Below are 23,232 nucleotides of genomic sequence, written 5' to 3'. Positions count from 1 at the left end.
ATGCATCTTTTGTATTTATTTACTTGCACTTTTCCCAAATAAACTTTAGCTGAATTTCAGTGAATGCCCTTAATTATTTTCAAATGTATTACACAAATAAAAAAAGCTGCATTACCATGATATTCTTATTTAACTGCTAAATGTATTGTAACACTATTTGGGTGCATTTTCTATCTATCTTTAATGTTATGTTTGTCAACTGTTATATGTTAAGCCATATTTCTTTCATGTAATTAGCAAGAGTCCATGAGCTAGTGACGTATGGGATATACATTCCTACCAGGAGTGGCAAAGTTTCCCAAACCTCAAAATGCCTATAAATACACCCCTCACCACACCCACAATTCAGTTTTTACAAACTTTGCCTCCGATGGAGGTGGTGAAGTAAGTTTGTGCTAGATTCTACGTTGATATGCGCTCCGCAGCAAGTTTGAGCCCGGTTTTCCTCTCAGCGTGCAGTGAATGTCAGAGGGATGTGAGGAGAGTATTGCCTATTTGAATGCAGTGATCTCCTTCTACGGGGTCTATTTCATAGGTTCTCTGTTATCGGTCGTAGAGATTCATCTCTTACCTCCCTTTTCAGATCGACGATATACTCTTATATATACCATTACCTCTGCTGATTCTCGTTTCAGTACTGGTTTGGCTTTCTACAAACATGTAGATGAGTGTCCTGGGGTAAGTAAATCTTATTTTCTGTGACACTCTAAGCTATGGTTGGGCACTTTGTTTATAAAGTTCTAAATATATGTATTCAAACATTTATTTGCCTTGACTCAGAATGTTCAACTTTCCTTATTTTTCAGACAGTCAGTTTCATATTTGGGATAATGCATTTGATTTAATCATTTTTTCTTACCTTCAAAAATTTGACTATTTTCCCTGTGGGCTGTTAGGCTCGTGGGGGCTGAAAATGCTTCATTTTATTGCGTCATTCTTGGCGCGGACTTTTTTGGCGCAAAAATTCTTTTCCGTTTCCGGCGTCATACGTGTCGCCGGAAGTTGCATCATTTTTTTACGTTATTTTGAGCCAAAAATGTCGGCGTTCCGGATGTGGCGTCATTTTTGGCGCCAAAAAGCATTTAGGCGCCAAATAATGTGGGCGTCTTATTTGGCGCTAAAAGATATGGGCGTCGCTTTTGTCTCCACATTATTTAAGTCTCATTTTTCATTGCTTCTGGTTGCTAGAAGCTTGTTATTTGGCATTTTTTTCCCATTCCTGAAACTGTCATTTAAGGAATTTGATCAATTTTGCTTTATATGTTGTTGTTTTTTCTCTTACATATTGCAAGATGTCTCACGTTGCATCTGAGTCAGAAGATACTACAGGAAAATCGCTGTCTAGTGCTGGATCTACCAAAGCTAAGTGTATCTGCTGTAAACTTTTGGTAGCTATTCCTCCAGCTGTTGTTTGTATTGATTGTCATGACAAACTTGTTAATGCAGATAATATTTCCTTTAGTAAAGTACCATTGCCTGTTGCAGTTCCTTCAACATCTAAGGTGCAGAATGTTCCTGATAACATAAGAGATTTTGTTTCTGAATCCATAAAGAAGGCTATGTCTGTTATTTCTCCTTCTAGTAAACGTAAAAAATCTTTTAAAACTTCTCTCCCTACAGATGAATTTTTAAATGAACATCATCATTCTGATTCTGATGACTCTTCTGGTTCAGAGGATTCTGTCTCAGAGGTTGATGCTGATAAATCTTCATATTTATTTAAAATGGAATTTATTCGTTCTTTACTTAAAGAAGTTCTAATTGCTTTAGAAATAGAGGATTCTGGTCCTCTTGATACTAATTCTAAACGTTTGGATAAGGTATTTAAATCTCCTGTGGTTATTCCAGAAGTTTTTCCTGTTCCTAATGCTATTTCTGCAGTAATTTCCAAAGAATGGGATAAATTGGGTAATTCATTTACTCCTTCTAAACGTTTTAAGCAATTATATACTGTGCCGTCTGACAGATTAGAATTTTGGGACAAAATCCCTAAAGTTGATGGGGCTATTTCTACCCTTGCTAAACGTACTACTATTCCTACGTCAGATGGTACTTCGTTTAAGGATCCTTTAGATAGGAAAATTGAATCCTTTCTAAGAAAAGCTTATCTGTGTTCAGGTAATCTTCTTAGACCTGCTATATCTTTGGCTGATGTTGCTGCAGCTTCAACTTTTTGGTTGGAAACCTTAGCGCAACAAGTAACACATCATGATTCTCATGATATTATTATTCTTCTTCAGCATGCTAATAATTTTATCTGTGATGCCATCTTTGATATTATCAGAGTTGATGTCAGGTTTATGTCTCTAGCTATTTTAGCTAGAAGAGCTTTATGGCTTAAGACTTGGAATGCTGATATGGCTTCTAAATCAACTCTACTTTCCATTTCTTTCCAGGGTAACAAATTATTTGGTTCTCAGTTGGATTCTATTATTTCAACTGTTACTGGTGGGAAAGGAACCTTTTTACCACAGGATAAAAAATCTAAGGGTAAAAACAGAGCTAATAATCGTTTTCGTTCCTTTCGTTTCAACAAAGAACAAAAACCTGATCCTTCATCCTCAGGAGCAGTTTCAGTTTGGAAACCATCTCCAATCTGGAATAAATCCAAGCCAGCCAGAAAGGCAAAGCCTGCTTCTAAGTCCACATGAAGGTGCGGCCCTCATTCCAGCTCAGCTGGTAGGGGGCAGGTTACGTTTTTTCAAAGAAATTTGGATCAATTCTGTTCACAATCTTTGGATTCAGAACATTGTTTCAGAAGGGTACAGAATTGGTTTCAAGATGAGACCTCCTGCAAAGAGATTTTTTCTTTCCCGTGTCCCAGTAAATCCAGTAAAAGCTCAAGCATTTCTGAATTGTGTTTCAGATCTAGAGTTGACTGGAGTAATTATGCCAGTTCCAGTTCAGGAACAGGGGATGGGGTTTTATTCAAATCTCTTCATTGTACCAAAGAAGGAGAATTCCTTCAGACCAGTTCTGGATCTAAAAATATTGAATCGTTATGTAAGGATACCAACGTTCAAGATGGTAACTGTAAGGACTATCTTGCCTTTTGTTCAGCAAGGGAATTATATGTCCACAATAGATTTACAGGATGCATATCTGCATATTCCGATTCATCCGGATCATAATCGGTTCCTGAGATTCTCTTTTCTGGACAAGCATTACCAGTTTGTGGCTCTGCCGTTTGGCCTTGCTACAGCTCCAAGAATTTTTACAAAGGTTCTCGGTGCCCTTCTGTCTGTAATCAGAGAACAGGTTATTGTGGTATTTCCTTATTTGGACGATATCTTGGTACTTGCTCAGTCTTTACATTTAGCAGAATCTCATACGAATCGACTTGTGTTGTTTCTTCAAGATCATGGTTGGAGGATCAATTTACCAAAAAGTTCATTGATTCCTCAGACAAGGGTAACCTTTCTGGGTTTCCAAATAGATTCAGTGTCCATGACTCTGTCTTTAACAGACAAGAGGCGTCTAAAACTGATGGCAGCTTGTCGAAACCTTCAGTCACAATCATTCCCTTCGGTAGCCTTATGCATGGAAATTCTAGGTCTTATGACTGCTGCATCGGACGCGATCCCCTTTGCTCGTTTTCACATGCGACCTTTTCAGCTTTGTATGCTGAATCAATGGTGCAAGGATTACACAAAGATATCTCAATTAATATCTTTAAAACCGATTGTTCGACACTCTCTAACGTGGTGGACAGATCACCATCGTTTAATTCAGGGGGCTTCTTTTGTGCTTCCGACCTGGACTGTAATTTCAACAGATGCAAGTCTCACAGGTTGGGGAGCTGTGTGGGGATCTCTGACGGCACAAGGAGTTTGGGAATCTCAGGAGGTGAGATTACCGATCAATATTTTGGAACTCCGTGCAATTTTCAGAGCTCTTCAGTTTTGGCCTCTTCTGAAGAGAGAATCGTTCATTTGTTTTCAGACAGACAATGTCACAACTGTGGCATACATCAATCATCAAGGAGGAACTCACAGTCCTCTGGCTATGAAAGAAGTATCTCGAATTTTGGTTTGGGTGGAATCCAGCTCCTGTCTAATCTCTGCGGTTCATATCCCAGGTGTAGACAATTGGGAAGCGGATTATCTCAGTCGCCAAACGTTGCATCCGGGCGAATGGTCTCTTCACCCAGAGGTATTTCTTCAGATCGTTCAAATGTGGGAACTTCCAGAAATAGATTTGATGGCGTCCCATCTAAACAAGAAACTTCCCAGGTATCTGTCCAGATCCCGGGATCCTCAGGCGGAGGCAGTGGATGCATTATCACTTCCTTGGAAGTATCATCCTGCCTATATCTTTCCGCCTCTAGTTCTTCTTCCAAGAGTAATCTCCAAGATTCTGAAGGAATGCTCGTTTGTTCTGCTGGTAGCTCCGGCATGGCCTCACAGGTTTTGGTATGCGGATCTTGTCCGGATGGCCTCTTGCCAACCGTGGACTCTTCCGTTAAGACCAGACCTTCTGTCACAAGGTCCTTTTTTCCATCAGGATCTGAAATCCTTAAATTTAAAGGTATGGAGATTGAACGCTTGATTCTTCGTCAAAGAGGTTTCTCTGACGCTGTGATTAATACTATGTTACAGGCTCGTAAATCTGTATCTAGAGAGATATATTATAGAGTCTGGAAGACTTATATTTCTTGGTGTATTTCTCATCATTTTTCTTGGCATTCTTTTAGAATTCTGAGAATTTTACAATTTCTTCAGGATGGTTTAGATAAAGGTTTGTCCGCAAGTTCCTTGAAAAGACAAATCTCTGCTCTTTCTGTTCTTTTTCACAGAAAGATTGCTATTCTTCCTGATATTCATTGTTTTGTACAAGCTTTGGTTCGTATAAAACCTGTCATTAAGTCAATTTCTCCTCCTTGGAGTTTGAATTTGGTTCTGGGGGCTCTTCAAGCTCCTCCGTTTGAACCTATGCATTCATTGGACATTAAATTACTTTCTTGGAAAGTTTTGTTCCTTTTGGCCATCTCTTCTGCCAGAAGAGTTTCTGAATTATCTGCTCTTTCTTGTGAGTCTCCTTTTCTGATTTTTCATCAGGATAAGGAGGTGTTGCGAACTTCTTTTGAATTTTTACCTAAAGTTGTGAATTCCAACAACATTAGTAGAGAAATTGTGGTTCCTTCATTATGTCCTAATCCTAAGAATTCTAAGGAGAAATCGTTGCATTCTTTGGATGTTGTTAGAGCTTTGAAATATTATGTTGAAGCTACTAAATCTTTCAGAAAGACTTCTAGTCTATTTGTTATCTTTTCCGGTTCTAGAAAAGGCCAGAAAGCTTCTGCCATTTCTTTGGCATCTTGGTTGAAATCTTTAATTCATCTTGCCTATGTTGAGTCGGGTAAAACTCCGCCTCAGAGAATTACAGCTCATTCTACTAGGTCAGTTTCTACTTCCTGGGCGTTTAGGAATGAAGCTTCGGTTGATCAGATTTGCAAAGCAGCAACTTGGTCCTCTTTGCATACTTTTACTAAATTCTACCATTTTGATGTATTTTCTTCTTCTGAAGCAGTTTTTGGTAGAAAAGTACTTCAGGCAGCGGTTTCAGTTTGAATCTTCTGCTTATGTTTTTCGTTAAACTTTATTTTGGGTGTGGATTATTTTCAGCAGGAATTGGCTGTCTTTATTTTATCCCTCCCTCTCTAGTGACTCTTGTGTGGAAAGATCCACATCTTGGGTAATCATTATCCCATACGTCACTAGCTCATGGACTCTTGCTAATTACATGAAAGAAAACATCATTTATGTAAGAACTTACCTGATAAATTCATTTCTTTCATATTAGCAAGAGTCCATGAGGCCCGCCCTTTTTTTTTTTGTGGTGGTTATGATTTTGTATAAAGCACAATTATTCCAATTCCTTATTTTATATGCTTTCGCACTTTTTTATCACCCCACTTCTTGGCTATTCATTAAACTGAATTGTGGGTGTGGTGAGGGGTGTATTTATAGGCATTTTGAGGTTTGGGAAACTTTGCCCCTCCTGGTAGGAATGTATATCCCATACGTCACTAGCTCATGGACTCTTGCTAATATGAAAGAAATGAATTTATCAGGTAAGTTCTTACATAAATTATGTTGTTTTAGTTGCTTGTAACTTTGGATTGCCTAGACTGATTTCTTTGAAACTTGGCAGTTTTGTGGGTACCCTCAAAGACTGGAGGGGACTAATGGCTTTCACTGGGATTGTGCTCCTAATTTCTAAACATAAACAGCTATATGAGTTATTATTTCGATGCCAGTAAACCACTATTTTTAAAATTATATGCAGCATATTTTTTTAAATTACACATTTTCCAGGGTGCACCTTGCTAAGGATATTATTACGTTGTGTAACTGTTACTTTTTACCCCACTCCCAAAATATTTCTACCAGTACCCATGAGCATATATATATATGAGTGAAAGTCAGAATACACAACTGTACACACACTACACATACAACAAACACACACCACTTATACACACCTAGTGCACACAATACACACACTATACACAGACACACAATACACAAACTACACACAGACACACAATACTCAAACTATACACAGACACACAATACACACACTATACACAGACACACAATACACACACTATACACAGACACACAATACACACACTATACATAGACACACAATACACACACTACACACAGACACACAATTAACACAGAAACACACCACGCATCTATAAATACTGAACTTGTACATTAGAAAAATTGTGAACTCAAAAATATATAAAATCTATATTTTTACAATAAATAAAAACATATTAATTGAGTAAACAATAAAGAATTCTTATTGTGCAGACTCCTGGACCTCTAAAAAGCTAAAACTCCCCAAAAAACACATGACTCCCCCAGCGTTAAAGTTGAATACTAAAACACACAGGAGTAGCGCTAAAAAAGCAGTCAAGGTGTTCCAATCAATAATTTAGGGGTATGTTAATTTGGGTAAAGTTATGGGGTTTAGATGTTACTTTATAAGTTGCATTGTGGGGGGATGGTGGTTTAGGAGTTAATAGTTAATTTAGGTTCTTTGCGATGTGGGGGGACGGTCGGTTTAGGGGTTGATAGTTTTAATTAGTGTTTGTGAAGTGGGGGGATGACAGTTTAGGTATTACTAGTTTTAATTAGGCCTAGATTTAGAGTTGGGCGGTAGCCGTCAAAACCAGCGTTAGAGGCTCCTAACGCTGGTTTTTACCGCCCTCTGGTATTTGGAGCCATTCATTAAAGGGTCTAACGCTCACTTTCCAGCCGCGACTTTTCCATACCGCAGATCCCCTTACGTCAATTGCGTATCCTATCTTTTCAATGGGATCTTTCTAACGCCGGTATTTAGAGTCGTGTCTGAAGTGAGCGTTAGAAACGACAAAACTCCAGCCGCAGAAAAAAGTCAGTAGTTAAGAGCTTTCTGGGCTAACGCCGGTTTATAAAGCTCTTAACTACTGTGCTCTAAAGTACACTAACACCCATAAACGACCTATGTACCCCTAAACCGAGGTCCCCCCACATCGCCGCCACTCTATTAAAATGTTTTAACCCCTAATCTGCCGACCGCACGCCGCTGCCACCTACATTATCCCTATGAACCCCTAATCTGCTGCCCCTAACACCGCCGACCCCTATATTATATTTATTAACCCCTAATCTGCCCCCCTCACTGTCGCCTCCACCTGCCTACACTTATTAACCCCTAATCTTCCGTCCGGACCGCACCGCTATTATAATAAAGTTATTAACCCCTAATCCGCCTCACTCCCGCCTCAATAACCCTATAATAAATAGTATTAACCCCTAATCTGCCCTCCCTAACATCGCCGACACCTAACTTCAAGTATTAACCCCTAATCTGCCGATCGGAGCTCACCGCTACTCTAATAAATTTTTTAACCCCTAAAGCTAAGTCTAACCCTAACACCCCCCTAAGTTAAATATAATTTTATTCTAACAAAATAAATTAACTCTTATTAAATAAATTATTCCTATTTAAAGCTAAATACTTACCTGTAAAATAAACCCTAATATAGCTACAATATAAATTATAATTATATTGTAGCTATTTTAGGATTAATATTTATTTTACAGGCAACTTTGTATTTATTTTAACCAGGTACAATAGCTATTAAATAGTTAATAACTATTTAATAGCTAAAATAGTTAAAATAATTACAAAATTACCTGTAAAATAAATCCTAACCTAAGTTACAATTAAACCTACACTATCAATAAATTAATTAAATACAATACCTACAATTATCTATAATTAAACCTAACATTACACTATCAATAAATTAATTAAATAAAATACCTACAATTATCTACAATTAAACCTAACACTACACTATCAATAAATAAATTAAATACAATACCTACAAATAAATACAATTAAATAAACTAACTAAAGTACAAAAAATAAAAAAGAACTAAGTTACAAAAAATAAAAAAATATTTACAAACATTAGAAAAATATTACAACAATTTTAAACTAATTACACCTACTCTAAGCCCCCTAATAAAATAACAAAGCCCCCCAAAATAAAAAAATGCCCTACCCTATTCTAAAATAAAAAAAGTTCAAAGCTCTTTTACCTTACCAGCCCTGAAAAGGGACCTTTGCGGGGCATGCCCCAAAGAATTCAGCTCTTTTGCCTGTAAAAAAAACACATACAATACCCCCCCCCAACATTACAACCCACCACCCACATACCCCTAATCTAACCCAAACCCCCCTTAAATAAACCTAACACTAAGCCCCTGAAGATCTCCATACCTTGTCTTCACCTCACTGGGTCCCGATCTGTCCAGAAGAGGGTCCGAAGTCTTGATCCAAGCTCAAGTGGGGGGCTGACAAGTGACGTCCATCCTCGGGCTGAAGTGTGGATCCTAGCGGCGGCTGAAGAACTCCATCATCGGGCTGAAGTCGGACGTCCATCATTGGGATGAAATCTTCTATCAAGCCGCATCTTCAATCTTCTTTCTTCCGGAGCGGAGCGGAGCCATCTTCTTCCAAGCCGATGCGGAACATCCTCTTCAACCGATGCCTACTCGCCGAATGACGGTTCCTTTAAATGACGTCATCCAAGATGGCGTCCCTCGAATTCCGATTGGCTGATAGGATTCTATCAGCCAATCGGAATTAAGGTAGGAATATTCTGATTGGCTAATGGAATCAGCCAATCAGATTCAAGTTCAATTCCGATCAGCCAATAGAATGCGAGCTCAATCTGATTGGCTGATTGGATCAGCCAATCGGATTGAACTTGAATCTGATTGGCTGATTCCATCAGCCAATCAGAATATTCCTACCTTAATTCCGATTGGCTGATAGAATCATATCAGCCAATCGGAATTCGAGGGACGCCATCTTGGATGACGTCATTTAAAGAAACCATCATTCGGCGAGTAGGCGTCGGTTGAAGAGGATGTTCCGCGTCGGCTTGGAAGAAGATGGCTCCGCTCCGCTCCGGAAGAAAGAAGATTGAAGATGCGGCTTGATAGAAGACTTCATCCCGATGATGGACGTCCGACTTCAGCCCGATGATGGACGTCACTCGTCAGCCACCCCGCTTGGGCTTGGATCAAGACTTCGGACCCTCTTCTGGACAGATCGGGACCCGGTGAGGTGAAGACAAGGTAGGGAGATCTTCAGGGGCTTAGTGTTAGGTTTATTTAAGGGGGGTTTGGGTTAGATTAGGGGTATGTGGGTGGTGGGTTGTCATGTTGGGGGGGGGTATTGTATGTGTTTTTTTTACAGACAAAATAGCTGAATTCTTTGGGGCATGCCCCGCAAAGGGCTCTTTTCAGGGCTGGTAAGATAAAAGAGCTTTGAACTTTTTTTATTTTAGAATCGGGTAGGGATTTTTTTATTTTGGGGGGCTTTGTTATTTTATTAGGGGGCTTAGAGTAGGTGTAATTAGTTTAAAATTGTTGTAATATTTTTCTAATGTTTGTAAATATTTTTTTATTTTTTGTAACTTAGTTCTTTTTTATTTTTTGTACTTTAGTTAGTTTATTTAATTGTATTTATTTTGTATATTATTTATTGATAGTGTAGTGTTAGGTTTAATTGTAGATAATTGTAGGTATTTTATTTAATTAATTTATTGATAGTGTAGTGTTAGGTTTAATTATAGATAATTGTAGGTATTGTATTTAATTAATTTATTGATAGTGTAGTGTTAGGTTTAATTGTAACTTAGGTTAGGATTTATTTTACAGGTAATTTTGTAATTATTTTAACTATTTTAGCTATTTAATAGTTATTAACTATTTAATAGCTATTGTACCTGGTTAAAATAAATACAAAGTTGCCTGTAAAATAAATATTAATCCTAAAATAGCTATAATATAATTATAATTTATATTGTAGCTATATTAGGGTTTATTTTACAGGTAAGTATTTAGCTTTAAATAGGAATAATTTATTTAATAAGAGTTAATTTATTTTGTTAGATAAAAATTATATTTAACTAAGGGGGGTGTTAGTGTTAGGGTTAGACTTAGCTTTAGGGGTTAATCCATTTATTACAGTAGCGGCGAGATTCGGTCGGCAGATTAGGGGTTAATAATTGAAGTTAGGTGTTGGCGATGTTAGGGAGGGCAGATTAGGGGTTAATAATATTTATTATAGGGTTATTGAGGCGGGAGTGAGGCGGATTAGGGGTTAATAACTTTATTATAGTAGCGGTGCTGTCCGCTCGGCAGATTAGGGGTTAATAAATGTAGGCAGGTGGAGGCGACATTGTGGGTGGCAGATTAGGGGTTAATAAATATAATATAGGGGTCGGCGGTGTTAGGGGCAGCAGATTAGGGGTACACAGGGATAATGTAGGTAGCGGCGGTTTACGGAGCGGCAGATTAGGGGTTAAAAAAATATGCAGGTGTCAGCGATAGCGGGGGCGTTAGATTAGGGGTTAATAAGTGTAAGGTTAGGGGTGTTTAGACTCTGGGTACATGTTAGAGTGTTAGGTGCAGACGTAGGAAGTGTTTCCCCATAGCCTAACGCAATGAAAACCCAGCCATTCTGTGAACTCTAAATACCAGCGGTATTTAAAAGGTGCGGGAGAAAAAAAGCACGCGTAGCTAACGCACCCCTTTGGCCGCCAAACTCTAAATCTAGCCATTAGTGTTTGCGATGTAGGGGATGGCAGTTAAGGGGTAAATAGTTTATTTAGGTACTTTGTGATGTGGAGAATGGTAGTTTAGGGGTTAATAGTTTATTTAGGTACTTTGTGATGTGGGGGGATGGTGGTTTAGGGGTTAATAGTTTTAATTAATGTTTGCAATGTGGCGGATGGTGGTTTAGGCATTAAAGGGACGCTGAACCCAAAAAAATTATTTCGTGATTCAAATAGAGCATGGCGGTTTAGGGGTTAATAATTTGGCTAGGGGCTTATGGTAGGGTTATACGAAAATGCAAGGTCATTTGTGTGAGTAAGGGTGTTAGTTTTTTTTCCAGTTTTTTGTCTCCATTGATTTCTGCACGGGAATATATGCACGTACACGTGAAAACTCAGTTTAGAATTTTTCTGGTTGTCGCCAGCACAAAATACATATTTTTGCAACTTGTAATACCAGCGGAACCCGACAAGTGCAAAAAGCTTAAAGGATTACTTTCTGTTATAATTTTTAAGCTAAACAACTAACATATTAAAGTTAATAAACATTAATTAAAACCTACTGACCTATATTTTCTCCAAAACGAAGTTTCATAACGTTCTAAAAGTTATATCTTTTATTCGCCAATGATGTCACGTTATCCTGCCCACTATTTTCAGCACTGAGTGTTCAAAATACTTAAACCAATAACTTTGTGTTTAAAGCGCCATTTTGAAACCTAGGTATTGTAAACGGATTGGTACAGAGCAAAGGATACCCACGGAGTGGGTTTGGAAAACAATTACATTTGCAGGCAAGATTTCTGATATACGGTAGAGATATGTTAATGAAATGCTATTGATAAAAAGCGTATTTAGGGTAGTTAGTTATTAACAGGCATAGAAAATATTTACTTACAGTGGCCCTTTAAGACTAGCAATGTTTTCACTAATGGAAAAAAATAATCGCGCCACTTTTAATCTATCCCTAAGTTTTTTAAATGTTTGATTGTTAACCTAAACTCTGGCATTAACTTTTTTGTTACGAAAATAGATTAATTTTCAGTAATTATAGTATAGTCACATTTATAAGTAGCTGCAAAAGAATGAAGATATTTAAATACCATTTATTTTGCCATTATGAAACCTTTTGTGGCATTTCTGCTATTTAATTGCAGTTTTACAATATGAATAAAGTAATTAAAACTTACTGTCATTTCATTCATGTTCAGAAGTGAGGGTGATGGTTTTATGGTACCCAGACGATATTTAATTCCTTCATATAAGGTCAAACCCCAAAACTGACTATAACTGGCTGCTTTCCACCTGCCATGTGAAAAATTAAGAAAATATGCTCTTTAAAAAAATAAATTATATGAGATGAATGAGAATGTACTTTCTGTCAGTCTTTTGATTCTCATGATTCCATAAATGTGAACAAAAGATCATCAAAACAATATCAAGAAATAAGCTAAAATTAAAATATATATATTGCTGTTGTTAATGTTAAATATTTAGTAGACATTAAAAAAAAGTTTCAGCAAAAAGATTTTCTTTCAATATTTATTTATTATTTCATACCCATCTGTCTCATATAAGACAGCTACTCTCAGGTCGTAAGAATTACAAAAATAATAAGAATAAAGAGTCCCCCAAAATTCAGTGAAAAAATTCATAAAATATAACAATGAATCAAATAATAAATTCCAAATGATGATTGATAAGATATTTCCAAAGTCTGAATAAATCTTCTCAGGTTTATCCAAAGTGGGTGAAAAACATGTACCTAAAAATAAATATACACTTGTGCAAACTGCTACTGAAATATATTGCCCCCAACAAACAAAATAAGGCTTCCCAGATAGTCTTTTGAAGTGCACATAGGAAACAGCAAATAGGTAACTCAAGCAGATGGTCCCTACACATTCAACGTGCTGTTGATATCGGATGTTAAGATAATAGTCTTCAAAAAGGCCCTAACTAGGGGCAGAAATGCATTGACTCACAAGATTTATTCAGACTTTGGAAACCTCATCAATCATCATTCGGAACTTATTTTTTTTTAAATTAAATGTTATATATTCACTATTTTTCCTTTTTCACTGAATTTTGGGGGATTCTTTATTTTTTTTATTGGCCAAACTGTTCATATATATATATATATATATATATATATATATATATATATATATATATATATATATATATATATATATATATATATATATATATATATACTGTATTTATTTATATGCATATATATTGTATGTTGTTTGTTGGTTTTATTTTATCTGTTTTAATTAGTTAAATAATTTATACTTATTGTGTTTTACACCATTTTATCCTCTTTACCTACTATTATTGTAAAGTAACCAGAGTGCACTTTGCATACATTAAGGGCCAGATTACAAGTGAAGTGCTATTTAATGCTCCTGCTTGAGCATTTATTGTGTTATAAGAAAGCTTTGTGAGCTTGTCGGGTTACGCTTGTATCATTGAAAGTAAACTGTTTTCACTCTTGCACTAACACGAAGAACGCAAAAAGCCGAAGTTAAAATATTGCATGCGCATTCACGTATTCTCCCATAGAAGTCAATAGAACAAAAAAGAGGAAAAAAACACCCTACTCTTGTTCAAACCCAATCACATATTCTCTGTGCCCTAACTCGACATGAAAATATAAATGTTAGAATATGTTCTATTGTTCTATTTATTCATAAATACATGTTTATATATATATATATATATATATATATATATATATATATATATATATATATATATACTGTATATGATAGTATTTTGGTACAATATATACTTATACATATACATATGATTATATATATATATATATATATATATATATATATAGGAATATCTATTTTAAAATACAAAGAACATATTCTGCTATATGCAGAACATTATTTAAAAATACAAAGAACATATTCTGCTATATGCAGAACATTATTTAAAAATACAAAGAACATATACTGCTATGTGTAGAACATAGGACTGTGAAATATTTACAGTAAATAGACAGTATAACACTTTATTAAATAAGAATATTGCATAAATATGTCTTTACATGTTTTCATCTACTTAACTGGAAAGGGCTCCAATGTGTATATATATATATGTGTGTGTGTGTGTGTATGTGTTTGTGTATGTGTATATACCCAGCCCTGGAGAAATGCCTATTTCAAAAGGGCATTTGACCCCAGAGCAGGGCTAGTGAGTGGTGGATGGTGTTTGGGGGGCGGGCAGAATAGGTAGCCTATAAGGGCTAGTGAGCAGGAAGTAGGCTCGCCTTCTTTCCGGACCTGACGGTGAGAGGAAGCTCCCTCCCACCCTTAGTGTTAAATAAGGGCAATTTTGTCAAAGCTTAGCGGGCGGGGCTTGCCTTTGGTGGTCTGTGGAGTTTGATGGGGTACCTCCTGCCATGCAGGAGAGGTTTATTACGGTTCCTGAGGGGACCTTTGGCATGGGAATACAAGAGGTTAACTGGCAAGCCTCGGGGGGGGGGGGGGATTGTTATTATGTGTTTTATTATCACAGTTAGTTAATTGTTTTATATGTTAAGAGAATTTAATAAAACAAGCTGTGGCCTTTTATACCCCAACCGGTGTCGTGTGTCTTATTGTATAGGATAAACGGATAATTATGGGGGTCAATGTATTTATGTGTTTATATGTGTATATGTCTTCAAATACATATATACTGTACACATATAAATACATATATATATATACATATATATTTACATACATACACATTAGACATATATATATATATATATATATATATATATATATATATATATATATATATATATATATATATATATATATATAAGAAGTAAGTGAGTTGAATCCAGCACCATAGGTTTTAGTAAAGTTTCTTTCCCACCTGTGTGCACGTTACCAAGGAGTATCAGCCAAACTCCAGTGTATACAGTCCATGTAGAAAATAAGGTAACAGCACCACAGCACACAATCTTCTTTTAAAGGTGAAAAATCTTTATTTGAGGTTTAGCAACCAGTAAAAAAGCGACGTTTCGGACCTACATAGTCCTTAATCATGCATAAGTTAAAATCAAACAAACAGACTTTAAAAAGGGTATCTGGACCAATCATGCTTCAAATCTCAGTGTTAATTGGTTTAACCCATACCTATCCAGGTTTGTAAATTTCAACAACACAGTGACCTCTAGTGGTACCAGAATATATTCCATCATTTAAAACCATTATAAAAACAAATACAAATCATAATCTCTATTCAGACCATATGGATGTAATGTGTTCAGACGTTTAATCCACCATACTTCTTTCTGTTTTAGTTTTAGTTCCCTATTACCCCCTCTTCTATGATGGGGGATATGGTCAATCACTTGAAAGCGAAGCTGGCTTACTGTATGGCCCATATTTGTAAAATGTGCTGATACTGGAAGTGACATATCTTTTGATTTAATGGATGCTTTATGTTGACTAAACCTATCCCTGGCGGCTTGGGTGGTCTCGCCAATGTAACAAAGGCCACATGGGCATTTAAGTAGGTAGATTGCATAGTTAGTTTGGCATGTATATAACCCATTGATTGTATATTGCTTTCTTTTGTCATTTTGTGCTAAGAATTTCCCTTTAATAACTGAATTACATTGGGCACAGTGTAAGCAGGGGTAACAGCCTTTATTAGGGGTAGTTAAGTAATTTACACCAGACATTTTAGTTGTACCTATGTCAGCTTTTACTATGTGATCCCTAAGATTTTTTACCCTTCTATATGATGGCATAGGAGGGAGTTTAAATGATTCTATCTCTGGATTATATTTTGACAAAAGGTGCCAGTGTTTTCTTACTATTCTAAAGATGTCATTACTCTTGTCACTGTATTCCATTGAAAGCACTAATCTATCTGTTCCTTTCTCTGTTGGTTTTTTATCATGTATTCTATCCAAATCCTGAATGTTTTTAGCGATATTTTCTTTTGGATATCCTCTTTGGATAAATTTATTGCCCATAGACACTAGTCTTTCTGGCAATACTTTTTGATCTCTAACTATTCTTTTAGTACGCAAAAGTTGACTCCTGGGTATGGATTTAAAAACAGTATCAGGATGGAAACTTTCATATCGCAGCAGAGTATTTCTATCTGTGGGTTTTACATATAGATCTGTACTTAATGTATTTCCATGTCGATATACAGTTGTATCCAGAAAGTTAATCTTTTGGATAGAGTAAGTAAGGGTAAATCTTAGGCCTGTCATGGAGGCATTGATATCCTCAACAAACTGTATCAGGGACTCCAATGAGCCCCCCCATATGCCAAAAATATCATCTATATACCTTAGCCACAGCTTACAATGGCTGATGAATGGCTGATTAGTGTAGACAAATTTGTTCTCAAAGCCACTCATGAACAAATTGGCATATGAGGGGGCTACATTGGAGCCCATGGCTGTTCCCCGCTTTTGCATGTAGTAAGTGTCTTGAAAGAGAAAATAATTGCAATATAGGACAAGTCTTAGCATGTCATCAAAAAAATCAATCTGAGATAGATTATATAAGCCACTGTCACTCAAAAAGCTTTTCACAGTCAATAGGCCTGCCTCATGGGGAATAGAGGTATATAAATTTACCACATCCAGTGAAAAAATTAACCAAGTATCCTCTATTTCAATCCCCATAAGTTTTGAAAGAAAATCATTTGTATCCTTAATAAAGGATTTTTGCTGTTTGACAAATGGAAAGAGGACTTTGTCCAGAAAGATAGAGATATTAGAAAAAATAGAATCGGTACAGGCCACAATAGGGCGTCCTGGTGGATGTAATAAGCTTTTATGGACTTTGGGTAATGTATAAAAAATTGGTGTTATAGGGTATTTGTTATACAAAAAATCATAGACCTGTTTAGAAATAATGTTATGTGTCAAAGCTCTATCTAATATGCCCTTAAGCTCTCTTTGTATTTCTTTAAGAGGATCATGATCCAGTATTTCATAAACCCCTCCATCTGACAGCTGTTGTAATATCTCCTGCACATAATAGTCAGTGTCTAACACTATTATTGCTCCGCCCTTGTCAGCATTTTTTATGGTGATATTTTTGTTATTTTTCAAAGTAGATATAGCCTCCCATTCCCCTTTTGTGAGGTTATGTTGTTTTGTGTAAGGATTTAATCTAGTTTTTTTCATTAGATTAGCAACATCTTGTTGAACAAATTTAACAAATGTTTCTACACCTGAGTTGCTTGTTGGAGGTACATATGAAGATTTTTTGTGCAGATTTAACTTTTTCAAATTCAAACATTCACTCTGCATATCATCTTCATTTATTGCATTAGTTTCACTTACATTGGCTACATTTTTACCACCATATATTGTTTTCAACCTTAGCAGTCTGAAAAATTTGTATAGATCTTTATCAATTTCAAACTCATCACAATCTTTCACTGGACAGTATGACAAGCCCTTCATTAATAAGCTATGCTCATTATCTGTAAGCTTATATTTAGAGATATTAATAACCAGATTAGTTTCAACATTTGCCTGTGGACTAGCATTGGGTATCACTGGTATAAACTCAGACAGTGTACTATCTACTATGTCACATTCTAAGGAGTTAATTTCAGGCAGTTCATTTTCCCTTATTATACCACACTCTAAGAGGTTAATCGCAGGCAGTTCATTTCCCTCAAGTGGATTTTCAGATAACACTGGAGTACTAGCAATATTAGACAGTTCGTTCCATTCATTTCCCTTTATGAAGTTAGTAACAGGCAGTTCATTTTTGTTAAACAGTAAGGGGTTAACAACCGGCAACTTTTTTACCTCTATTGTTGCTTTCTCATACCCCTGCGATGTCTGGCTCCTCTCCGTGACCGCTGCGGCTGCCCTTGCTGGTTCCAGGAACTCCGTGTGTGCATCTTGTACTCCCTTTGATCGGCGGTGCTTCCGCCCTCCCCTCCGGTGTCGCCTTCTGAGCCTGTGTCTAAAAAACTCTCGCCGGATGATGAGCTGTCTTCCTTTTCTTGCGCTGCTGTAGTTCTCGGCTGTCTCCTCCAGCGTGGGCCCTCACGTCGTGACGTCTGGTCATGTGACCACTGGTACACTCGGTTGTTAGCATAGTCCGTTTCATCCCGTATGAATTTAACCCTTTTCCTTTCTTCCAGGTCTGAACGGTATTGTGCCAGTAATGCATCTACTTCTTCTTTAGTAGTTTTCAGCATATCCAGGGTGAGTTTAGTTTCCATTATTCTTTCCACTTCTGATACAGTTTTTTTCTGTTTCTCAATTTCCAGTTGTAGGCACTCCACGGTCAGGACGATAAGGTCAAATGAGCACTTATTCAGAATGCTCTCAAATTTATTTTTATACATTTCATTGTTAGATAGAATGGTGGGCCTCAGTTTAACTCTTAAGCCTCTGGGGATCCTTTTAATACGGTAGTATTCTGCAAGTGTCACAGAATGCAGTTCCAGAGATATCAATTTTCTTTTTGTTCTCTCATACTCTTTTTTAGTGTCTGCTTCTGCAGTGACCCTTAAGAAATTCCTTGATCCCAGGGCCAATGAGGTGATGCGTGCTGCATCTATGTCTGAATAAGAGAAAGTAGAAGGCTGCTTGTCCTCCATTATGTTTTCACTCACTACAGGTGCTCGTGACTCTGCTGATTCCATAAACAAGAAGTAAGTGAGTTGAATCCAGCACCATAGGTTTTAGTAAAGTTTCTTTCCCACCTGTGTGCACGTTACCAAGGAGTATCAGCCAAACTCCAGTGTATACAGTCCATGTAGAAAATAAGGTAACAGCACCACAGCACACAATCTTCTTTTAAAGGTGAAAAATCTTTATTTGAGGTTTAGCAACCAGTAAAAAAGCGACGTTTCGGACCTACATAGTCCTTAATCATGCATAAGTTAAAATCAAACAAACAGACTTTAAAAAGGGTATCTGGACCAATCATGCTTCAAATCTCAGTGTTAATTGGTTTAACCCATACCTATCCAGGTTTGTAAATTTCAACAACACAGTGACCTCTAGTGGTACCAGAATATATTCCATCATTTAAAACCATTATAAAAACAAATACAAATCATAATCTCTATTCAGACCATATGGATGTAATGTGTTCAGACGTTTAATCCACCATACTTCTTTCTGTTTTAGTTTTAGTTCCCTATTACCCCCTCTTCTATGATGGGGGATATGGTCAATCACTTGAAAGCGAAGCTGGCTTACTGTATGGCCCATATTTGTAAAATGTGCTGATACTGGAAGTGACATATCTTTTGATTTAATGGATGCTTTATGTTGACTAAACCTATCCCTGGCGGCTTGGGTGGTCTCGCCAATGTAACAAAGGCCACATGGGCATTTAAGTAGGTAGATTGCATAGTTAGTTTGGCATGTATATAACCCATTGATTGTATATTGCTTTCTTTTGTCATTTTGTGCTAAGAATTTCCCTTTAATAACTGAATTACATTGGGCACAGTGTAAGCAGGGGTAACAGCCTTTATTAGGGGTAGTTAAGTAATTTACATCAGACATTTTAGTTGTACCTATGTCAGCTTTTACTATGTGATCCCTAAGATTTTTTACCCTTCTATATGATGGCATAGGAGGGAGTTTAAATGATTCTATCTCTGGATTATATTTTGACAAAAGGTGCCAGTGTTTTCTTACTATTCTAAAGATGTCATTACTCTTGTCACTGTATTCCATTGAAAGCACTAATCTATCTGTTCCTTTCTCTGTTGGTTTTTTATCATGTATTCTATCCAAATCCTGAATGTTTTTAGCGATATTTTCTTTTGGATATCCTCTTTGGATAAATTTATTGCCCATAGACACTAGTCTTTCTGGCAATACTTTTTGATCTCTAACTATTCTTTTAGTACGCAAAAGTTGACTCCTGGGTATGGATTTAAAAACAGTATCAGGATGGAAACTTTCATATCGCAGCAGAGTATTTCTATCTGTGGGTTTTACATATAGATCTGTACTTAATGTATTTCCATGTCGATATACAGTTGTATCCAGAAAGTTAATCTTTTGGATAGAGTAAGTAAGGGTAAATCTTAGGCCTGTCATGGAGGCATTGATATCCTCAACAAACTGTATCAGGGACTCCAATGAGCCCCCCCATATGCCAAAAATATCATCTATATACCTTAGCCACAGCTTACAATGGCTGATGAATGGCTGATTAGTGTAGACAAATTTGTTCTCAAAGCCACTCATGAACAAATTGGCATATGAGGGGGCTACATTGGAGCCCATGGCTGTTCCCCGCTTTTGCATGTAGTAAGTGTCTTGAAAGAGAAAATAATTGCAATATAGGACAAGTCTTAGCATGTCATCAAAAAAATCAATCTGAGATAGATTATATAAGCCACTGTCACTCAAAAAGCTTTTCACAGTCAATAGGCCTGCCTCATGTAATAAGCTTTTATGGACTTTGGGTAATGTATAAAAAATTGGTGTTATAGGGTATTTGTTATCCAGTATTTCATAAACCCCTCCATCTGACCTCCAACAAGCAACTCAGGTGTAGAAACATTTGTTAAATTTGTTCAACAAGATGTTGCTAATCTAATGAAAAAAACTAGATTAAATCCTTACACAAAACAACATAACCTCACAAAAGGGGAATGGGAGGCTATATCTACTTTGAAAAATAACAAAAATATCACCATAAAAAATGCTGACAAGGGCGGAGCAATAATAGTGTTAGACACTGACTATTATGTGCAGGAGATATTACAACAGCTGTCAGATGGAGGGGTTTATGAAATACTGGATCATGATCCTCTTAAAGAAATACAAAGAGAGCTTAAGGGCATATTAGATAGAGCTTTGACACATAACATTATTTCTAAACAGGTCTATGATTTTTTGTATAACAAATACCCTATAACACCAATTTTTTATACATTACCCAAAGTCCATAAAAGCTTATTACATCCACCAGGACGCCCTATTGTGGCCTGTACCGATTCTATTTTTTCTAATATCTCTATCTTTCTGGACAAAGTCCTCTTTCCATTTGTCAAACAGCAAAAATCCTTTATTAAGGATACAAATGATTTTCTTTCAAAACTTATGGGGATTGAAATAGAGGATACTTGGTTAATTTTTTCACTGGATGTGGTAAATTTATATACCTCTATTCCCCATGAGGCAGGCCTATTGACTGTGAAAAGCTTTTTGAGTGACAGTGGCTTATATAATCTATCTCAGATTGATTTTTTTGATGACATGCTAAGACTTGTCCTATATTGCAATTATTTTCTCTTTCAAGACACTTACTACATGCAAAAGCGGGGAACAGCCATGGGCTCCAATGTAGCCCCCTCATATGCCAATTTGTTCATGAGTGGCTTTGAGAACAAATTTGTCTACACTAATCAGCCATTCATCAGCCATTGTAAGCTGTGGCTAAGGTATATAGATGATATTTTTGGCATATGGGGGGGCTCATTGGAGTCTCTGATACAGTTTGTTGAGGATATCAATGCCTCCATGACAGGCCTAAGATTTACCCTTACTTACTCTATCCAAAAGATTAACTTTCTGGATACAACTGTATATCGACATGGAAATACATTAAGTACAGATCTATATGTAAAACCCACAGATAGAAATACTCTGCTGCGATATGAAAGTTTCCATCCTGATACTGTTTTTAAATCCATACCCAGGAGTCAACTTTTGCGTACTAAAAGAATAGTTAGAGATCAAAAAGTATTGCCAGAAAGACTAGTGTCTATGGGCAATAAATTTATCCAAAGAGGATATCCAAAAGAAAATATCGCTAAAAACATTCAGGATTTGGATAGAATACATGATAAAAAACCAACAGAGAAAGGAACAGATAGATTAGTGCTTTCAATGGAATACAGTGACAAGAGTAATGACATCTTTAGAATAGTAAGAAAACACTGGCACCTTTTGTCAAAATATAATCCAGAGATAGAATCATTTAAACTCCCTCCTATGCCATCATATAGAAGGGTAAAAAATCTTAGGGATCACATAGTAAAAGCTGACATAGGTACAACTAAAATGTCTGATGTAAATTACTTAACTACCCCTAATAAAGGCTGTTACCCCTGCTTACACTGTGCCCAATGTAATTCAGTTATTAAAGGGAAATTCTTAGCACAAAATGACAAAAGAAAGCAATATACAATCAATGGGTTATATACATGCCAAACTAACTATGCAATCTACCTACTTAAATGCCCATGTGGCCTTTGTTACATTGGCGAGACCACCCAAGCCGCCAGGGATAGGTTTAGTCAACATAAAGCATCCATTAAATCAAAAGATATGTCACTTCCAGTATCAGCACATTTTACAAATATGGGCCATACAGTAAGCCAGCTTCGCTTTCAAGTGATTGACCATATCCCCCATCATAGAAGAGGGGGTAATAGGGAACTAAAACTAAAACAGAAAGAAGTATGGTGGATTAAACGTCTGAACACATTACATCCATATGGTCTGAATAGAGATTATGATTTGTATTTGTTTTTATAATGGTTTTAAATGATGGAATATATTCTGGTACCACTAGAGGTCACTGTGTTGTTGAAATTTACAAACCTGGATAGGTATGGGTTAAACCAATTAACACTGAGATTTGAAGCATGATTGGTCCAGATACCCTTTTTAAAGTCTGTTTGTTTGATTTTAACTTATGCATGATTAAGGACTATGTAGGTCCGAAACGTCGCTTTTTTACTGGTTGCTAAACCTCAAATAAAGATTTTTCACCTTTAAAAGAAGATTGTGTGCTGTGGTGCTGTTACCTTATTTTCTACATGGACTATATATATATATATATATATATATATATATATATATATATGTGTGTGTGTGTAAATATATGTGTGTGTGTGCGTATCTCCATACATAAAGCCCTTTGCCTGTTTTGTTTTTTTTCAAACACCTGAGACCTCCTTGAGCACTTATTACTTTTTTGTGCAATTTTTTTTAAGTAATTTTTGTTAGTGTTATTATGAGTGTAATTACACTTTGTAATGCATTCTTGAATGCATTCATTTTTTTTTTTTTTGCTTAACAGTTAACCAGAGATCTGGGGATGCAGTAATCA

At 36.4% G+C, this 23,232-nt stretch overlaps 1 protein-coding gene across 1 annotated transcript in view; it reads right to left on the bottom strand.

The window, feature by feature from the left end:
- Positions 1 to 23,232, bottom strand: part of TINAG (tubulointerstitial nephritis antigen) — a 411,273-nt gene that overhangs the window by 241,108 nt on the left and 146,933 nt on the right. Inside the window, exon 4 of the mRNA XM_053710395.1 lies at positions 12,325 to 12,439. Coding sequence (XP_053566370.1) covers positions 12,325 to 12,439 — 115 coding nt within the window. The remainder of the gene's footprint in view (positions 1 to 12,324; positions 12,440 to 23,232) is intronic.

This window comes from Bombina bombina, chromosome 4 (genome assembly GCF_027579735.1).
Source record: "Bombina bombina isolate aBomBom1 chromosome 4, aBomBom1.pri, whole genome shotgun sequence".
Lineage (NCBI taxonomy): Eukaryota > Metazoa > Chordata > Amphibia > Anura > Bombinatoridae > Bombina > Bombina bombina.
The sequence above is the reverse complement of the archived record's forward strand: the minus strand, read 5'-3'. Positions and strand labels throughout refer to the sequence as shown.